The 8006-nt window shown below is 32.3% G+C and overlaps 1 protein-coding gene across 1 annotated transcript; it reads left to right on the top strand.

Annotated features, from left to right (window-relative positions):
- The first annotated feature begins 1610 nt into the window (after positions 1-1610).
- LOC142224590 (uncharacterized) lies at positions 1611-8006 on the top strand. The gene is made up of 4 exons (XM_075294372.1): positions 1611-2449; positions 2560-2642; positions 2701-2868; positions 7924-8006. The coding sequence occupies exons 1-4, from the start codon at positions 1611-1613 to the stop codon at positions 8004-8006; spliced, it is 1173 nt and encodes a 390-aa protein (XP_075150487.1).

Genomic DNA, 8006 nt, shown 5'->3' with positions numbered 1-8006 from the left:
GCGGATCGAATCTCTAGATGATCTTGAGCGGTTTTTTCATTAAAATTACACTTTTTCAAATTGAACTGCTACGACAAATCGATTTATACAAAATATATTTTAAATTTAAACTTGGAATTAAAATATCAATAACAATAATGGATTATCTAATAACACTTGTAATGCGTTGTTTCTCATATAACCTCCTTGATAAATAATAATGGCCATTGTTCCAATGACGGCCTATACAACATGGTTCGAATACTTTCCAAACACAAAACTGGTTTGTCAATTGTACATATTAATGCACAGAGCCTCAATAACAAAATGGACGAATTTAGAGAAATTTTCCAGTCCTCAAATATTGATATAATATGCGTCTCCGAGACTTGGTTCCATATCAACATATCAAATGATATTTATGAATTAGCAGGATACAAACTATTTCGAGCGGATAGGGAATCCAATGCAGGTGGAGTATGCATGTATTTACGCAATGAAATGAGAGGAAATCTTAAATTTTAATCTGAATGCAGTAGTCCAATTGAATATCTGTTTTTGGAAGTTTATCCAGAAAATGGCGACAAAATTCTTATTGGAACTGTTTATAGACCAAATCGCAATATTCCAACTTCTTATATTTTGGACACTCTTGAACTTTCAACAATGTACTATAATGATGTCATAATCTGTGGAGATTTCAACAGCAATCTTCTTGTGGATAAGATATTATCTACATCTATGAACACTTTTGGTTTATACTCAATTAATACGACAATACCAACACATTATACACATACTGGAAACACTCTTATCGACGCTATTTTTGTTAAATGTCTGAATAAGATACTTTTATACGACCAACTGTCTGCACCAACATTCTCTAAACATGACTTGCTCTTCATGACTTACGACGCAAAATTCCGTCAGAAACGCATTGAATATGAGTTGAGAGACTTTCGTATATTAAATTATAACCTACTGAATGAAATGGTTAATAATATTGCTTGGGATAATATTTATTACTTTGATGATGTGGAGGACCAAGTGAATTTCATGCAGCAAAATATATCAACACTGTTTAATTAGGATGTCCATTACATCTCTTTTAAAGAGAACATGTTCTCTTTTTGTGTTCGTATCTTTTTGTTCACTCTCTTTTTTGGTGCCGTATTTTTATATCCAACTGTGCTCTTTATGTACTCTATTTCAAAAAAAATCCTAGATTGATGGAATTTTATTTATTTAGTAGGAATTCGCCACAATTGTTCGCCACTAATTGTTTACTGGGTTAAATCTGCTGACAAATTAAAGACCGGAACACAATTGCGACGTTTCGACGTACGGCTTAAAAAATTAGAAATAGATGTAAATACGCCAATACGTTGTCGTCGTAAAGTTATTTTGTTTATTTTTTAAGAAAATGTGATTCTTTTTGTTTTTTATTGTTTTATTATATATTTATTTCGTTGTTTCTATCATTAGAAACTATTATTATTTTAATTTTAACATCAATAAAATTATTAATTATTTAATAAAGAATTTTTTTATTGTAAACTCTTTTTTAGTTAATATGTTCTCTTTTTTTAAAGCGAAAGTTCTCTTTTGAAAATTATCCATATGGAAACCCTATGTTTAATGCATCCGTTCCGTTAAAAATCATTAAAAGTAAACCCAAACAACAGCCTTGGTTCAATCAAGAAATTAAGATATCAATCAGTAAACGTGATTTAATATACAAACGGTGGAAACGCTACAAAACTGTTGAGCTACACGAAGAATTCAAAAATGCAAGACGTGAAGTCAACGAAAAAATTAAAGTCGCAAAAACAGAATTCTATAGACAACAATTTGGTATGGCAGTTGATAGTGGATCAAAGTGGAAAGTAATCCGTGAAATTGGTATTGGGAGAAAGCACTCAGCGCCAGCTGATATTGATGTTGATAATCTGAACGAAATCTTTGCGCGTCAATACATTTCTACTAATGCGTCAAATGATTTAGCATACCCGATTATAACATCAAATTATGATGATTCTAATATCGAATTCAGTTTTAACTGTGTTGAACAATGTGAAGTCCTGAAATGTTTCCTATCTATAAAATCAAATGCTGAAGGAACAGACGAACTATGTCCAAAATTCATTAAATTATTGCTTCCAAAGTGCCTGCCCTATTTCACTTTCATTTTTAATACAATTCTCACAAAATCTGGTTTCCCCAAGACATGGAAATTTACCAAAATTATTCCTTTACCTAAGCCTAAATCAAATGAATTTCGTCCCATAGCCATACTGCCATATCTGTCGAAAGTTCTGGAACGTATTATGTGCAATCAAATGAACACATATATTAAATCGCACAACCTTCTAACAGAGAAACAATCAGTATTCAGACCTCAAAGAAGTTGTATCACTGCGCTTACGGATGTAATTGAGTATCTGAGATCAAAACTGGATAAAAAAACATGGTATCTATACTTGTACTGCTTGATCATAGTAAGGCGTTCGACACTGTGAACCATGGAATCTTAACACGAAAATTAAAACAAATGTTTTACTTTTCTGACTCTGCCTACAGGCTTCTTTCTTCGTACTTAAGCGGCAGAACACAATCTGTTTATCACTGTAATCAAAAATCTAGTGCGCTGAATATCAACAAAGGTGTTCCACAGGGATCATTCGCTATTATTTTGCTTGTATGTAAATAATCTGCCTGCAGTTTTACGGTATTGCAAAGTCCACCTATATGCTGATGATGTTCAAGTTTATGCTAGTACATTTGTTAATAAACTGCCAGTATGCATCGAAGAAATTAATAAGGACTTGGAAAGAATAAATAATTGGGCACTAACGAATGAACTTATGATCAATCCCACCAAATCGAAATGCTTGTTTATTTACAAGAAAAATGTCAAGATAAACAAGCAACTTCCGATATATATTAATAATGAGGTGATAAACACTGTTCAATCTGCAACAAATCTGGGAGTTACTTTTAATGAGCATCTAACTTGGACTAACCATATTCAAAGCAATATTGCTAAAACCTACGGAATGTTGCGTAACTTGTGGACTGTGCAATTATCAACACCACATCATACTCGAATGCTTCTATCCAAAACGTATCTTATTCCTGTTCTTCTGTATGGAGTTGAAATATTTGGAAACTGTAGCAGCGCTGATAAGCAAAAGTTAAGAGTAGCTTATAACAATATTGCAAGATATGTATTCAATAAAAAACGCTATAACCGAATTTCTACATTTGCCTACCAACTATTCAACATGACTTTCGACAGCTTTTTAAATTTCAAGTGTCTTGTATTTTTCCAGAATATTATTTATACTGGTGAACCAACATATCTGTATGATAGACTTCAATTTTCTCGATCAAATCGAGGGAAGAGGATCACTCAACTTCGCTATAAATATGCTGCATCTGAGTATCAATTCCTGATCTGCGCAATACGTCTTTGGAACAATCTTCCTACCCATATTCAGTTAATAAGCAATGCATTTCAATTTAAGAAAACACTTCAATCATTTTTTAATAACCAAGTTTAAGTCAACTTTTTTTTTTTAATCTTCTTTCATTTTTTACTTATTATCCATATATAAATTCATTATTAATTTTAACAATTGTAAGCATTTTTGTTTTGCACCATCTACTTATCTACTTTACTATTCTTAAATGCTTTCTTTTCTACTTTTTTTTTTCAATCATACTTTACAATTATTATTATATATATACATCTTTTTTTTATTATTATATTTTTTTTTTTTCTTTCAATTGCAATGTTAGTTATCAGACTGTGATGCGAAAATAACATTATTTTTACCTAGTACTGTAACTTATAAGATATAAAATCTTGTTGTGCTAGGACAAACCAAATTTATAAATAAATAAATAAAAATAGGAAAAATAGGGAACAAAATTCATAAATAAAATATAGTTCGACAGCTAAATCAATTTCAGTTAACATACGAATAAGATTTAAATCTTAATTTTTTTTCGTGAGCGTGATTTTGCAGAAATTTTATTCACGCACATTCACAAACCGATTTTATTACTCACGCACGCTCACGCACGCTCACGCACGACATATTTATTTTAGTCCCATTCACGCACATTCGCGAGAGTTGCTTCATATTTTATTCACGACTCACGTGATTCACGCGTGTCATGACAATTTCGTGTCACGTGCACACCTCTAATTCAACTTAGCCTACAATAAAAATTCGATGGTAAAAACCACTGTGCTTGAATTATAGCAACTTTCAAATAATATACCTCTGTAAATATATCTATGCATGCCCAAAACCATCCATCAAATCATTTTGTTGCAAAACGTCAATTTCCTAAATGATAATCATCAGCCAACAAACGAAGTAAATATGAAATGACAGTGTTTGGGGTCATTCATTACTGAACAATTCCATCCCATCGCCCATTTATTCACTTCATAGTCCATTGTTCATATCCTAGACCATCAGGCATAACAAAAAAAGTCAACTACATGAGTGGCTTTGTTTTGTCCTTTTTGTCCAAAACATTCTCTTGCCCTCACTCGCTTCGGTAACTGAGGTAATCTGTCCCATAGTATATTGACGGCATAAAGGTACGGAATAAATGAATAAGTGAATGTCTATGGTGTATCGTCCGTCAATTCTAATCAACTGTTTATTAGAGGTTAAAAACAATTGTTAAAACGCATAGTGATTGAAAATGCCAAAACCCAAAAGCGAACGTTTGTGACCGACCCTACTCGATGTTGTTGAAACATACGCACGCACCCATCTTAATTAATTTAACACGAAATCAGTCAACCGATAATCGACAAAATGATCCACTCGTGTTCACCGAACTAACGCCAAAATGGCTGTAATGCATGCAACCCCGCCATCATTGTCATTTGCACAACAACACTTTTGAAAGACGCACAGTAATCAAAATTAGAAATTTGAAGGTACTCGGATGAAAAGAGGCATATATATATATATATATATATATATATATATATATATATATATATATATATATATATATATATATATATATATATATATATATATATATATATATATATATATATATATATATATATATATATATATATATATATATTGCTTTATCCATTTTGGTACTTTGCATCAAAGACAACAAACTTTACGAAGATAGGAAATTGGCTACTGAGGAGATCAAACCATTTACGGTGTTAGATTCATACTTTTCGTTTATCGAACCAATCGCGTATACGACAAGTATTGATGATGAAGCAGGAGCTTTTTCCTACTTGTAAAATGCGAGTCTAAATCCAAATTAAAAAAAATTCACTTTTGGCAATTTAGTTTCAATTCAATTGACCTCTTGCGTAAAAAATAATGTGCTTAGCTTGTACTATGATCGATAACTGTCCATCCAAGTTTTTTCATATACACAACGAGCTGATAATAGACAATGGACGAACAATTTTTTTCTCTACCTTCAAATTCTTTATTTTCGTTTTACTCTTTGACAGAAACCGTTTGTTAGAATTGATATGGTCAATGTAAATAATTTTATTACCACTAGACATCGTCTAAGTTTATAACAGCATCCAAGTTAGCAGCATATCGTTAATAGTATAACAATTAGAAATAAAGAGAACAAAAATAGCAATTGAGAGTAACTATTTGCTCTTACTTTGATGACCCTTTAGGAAATAATGTAATTTGTGAAAGCCACAACAATTGACATAGCATTAAAATGCAAATAAAAAGAAAATAAGTGCACGAAATAAATTTCCATAAGGGGGAAATGTATTTTTTGTTGCTGCCTAAATTTAACATTGTTTCATTAAGAAAATTAAGTTTTTAATTAAAAAAACAAAAACGAAAAACAAATAAAAAAATTACGAACATGTATGGAACTAACATGGTAAATGCAACATTTGGTATGACGCAAGCCAATTTCCTATCTTCCTAAAGTTTATTGTCTTTGCTTTGCATCTATTTAGTTTCATAAAATGTTAAATATTAATTAAATTACTTATTTTTCTGATATATTATTTAGGGTGTACAAAATATTAAAAAATTAAAAAATCTGAATATTGTAACACTCCATTTTATACCCTCCACCATAGGATGGGGGGGTATATTAACTTTGTCATTCCCTTTGTTACACATCGAAATATTGCTCTAATACCCCATAAAGTATATATATCCTGGGTCGTGATGAAATTCTGAGTCGATCTAGCCACGTCCGTCCGTACATCCGTTGAAATCACGCTTATTTCCGAAAGAAATAACCTATCGCCATGAAACTTGGTATAAGTAGTTGTTATTGATGTAGGTCGGATGGCAAATGGGCCATATCGGACCACTTTTACGTATAGCCCCCATTTGGCTTGCGGAGCCTCTTAGAAAAGCAAATTTCATCCGATCCGGTTGAAATTTGGTACGTGGTGTAAGTATATGGTCTCTAATAACCGCGCAAAAATTAGTCCATATCGCTCCAAAATTATATATAGCCCCCGTATAAACCAATCCCCAGATTTGACCTCCGGAGCCTCCTGGAGGAGAAAAATTCATCCGATCCGGTTGAAATTTGGTACGTAATTATATATAAGCCCCATATAAACCGATCCCCGGATTTGACCTCTAGAGCCCTTGGAGGAGCAAAATTCATCCGATGCGGTTGAAATTTGGTACGTTGTGTAAGTATATGGTCTCTAATAACCATGCAAAAATTGGTTCATATCGGCCCATAATTATATATAGCCCCATATAAACCGATCGCCAGATTTGGCTTGTGGACCCTTTTGCAGTATCAAATTTCATCCGATCCGGTTGAAATTCGGTACGTGGTGTACGTATATGGTCTCTAAAAATCATGCCAAAATAATTATATATAGCCCCCATATAAACCGATCCCCATATTTGACCTTCGGACTATCTATAGCTGGATAATTATAATTACCGAGCAAAAGTTCATATCGGTTTTATCCGATTTTCCGGAATGTTAAAAATCTAGAGATATATTTTGTTTTCATAAACACGTGTACCGATGATGGTGTGAATAATTCTTCTGGAAATGGCAATTTGTATCCGATTTGTCTTAAATTGGAAATCTACACAGAAAAAAAATTCCGTAGTTAAACTAACGCTAAATTTAACTTTTTTTTTTGGAAAAAATTATAGGCTTGTAGTTCAATTTTATTATTTTTATCGAAATTTTCCACAGCTTAATGAAATCGTCCTTTTTTAAGTATGTCTCAAAAATTTTATGAACTAAAGGTGAGTATAAAGTTCAATGACCGTACACATAAGTTCAATATGAACTAAAGCAAATGAAGTTTTTCGTACGATTCCCAAAAAAAGTAAGAATTAACTACTGTATTGTTAAAATGGTCATGATTTGGCGCCAATGATTTTCTTCTTTATTTTAGTTAATTTTTCCTTCTATGATATGATGTAATTTCGTGAACTGCTATTAAAAAGTAGAAAAGGGCATTAAAATTTCCTGGTTTTAACAAGGCTTTGTGGAAATCTCGAAATGTGGAGTAAAATTTCCAATTTTCGTGCGTGGTAGTTCATTCTTCCTATGAACCAGTTCACTTTTTTTCGGTGTATTTGATAGCTTGTCAAACGAAGTCACAAAAGCACACACTGCAGCTCGTGACAAATAAATAAAAGCAAATCAGATCGTCTACAAACTGTTTTACTTCCTACAAACCAAACATATTTTTAGATACAAACATATATTGGTTACGCACATTAGTACTCGTATTGGTAGATTGCCAACATATGGAATAGTTTGCGATATATCTTTCCATATCTTTCATTTTCAGAATGTGTCTGCGAGTCGAATATCACCAAAGGAATGATTTTTTTTTTTTGGCATCGAATCGTTACTAGTGAAAAAGTGGATACACTATGATAATCCCAAGAGAGAAAAATATTACAGGCATACCCGGTCAGGCCTCAACGTCGACTAGTGCTGCGACACCGACCACTAAACATCGATGTTACACAACATCAATATCTTAA

The sequence above is a fragment of the Haematobia irritans genome, chromosome 2, assembly GCF_050003625.1.
Source record: "Haematobia irritans isolate KBUSLIRL chromosome 2, ASM5000362v1, whole genome shotgun sequence".
NCBI classification, from domain to species: Eukaryota; Metazoa; Arthropoda; class Insecta; order Diptera; family Muscidae; genus Haematobia; species Haematobia irritans.
The sequence above is the reverse complement of the archived record's forward strand: the minus strand, read 5'-3'. Positions and strand labels throughout refer to the sequence as shown.

What these genes read in the sequence shown, in the direction of transcription:
- LOC142224590 (XM_075294372.1), top strand. Translation starts at nt 1,611, where the DNA reads ATGTTTAATGCATCCGTTCCGTTAAAAATCATTAAAAGTAAACCCAAA. An exon ending in TGCGCTGAATATCAACAAAG is followed by an intron (nt 2,643 to 2,700) that starts GTGTTCCACAGG and finishes ATCTGCCTGCAG; the next exon opens with TTTTACGGTATTGCAAAGTC. An exon ending in CAATCCCACCAAATCGAAAT is followed by an intron (nt 2,869 to 7,923) that starts GCTTGTTTATTT and finishes AAAATATTACAG; the next exon opens with GCATACCCGGTCAGGCCTCA.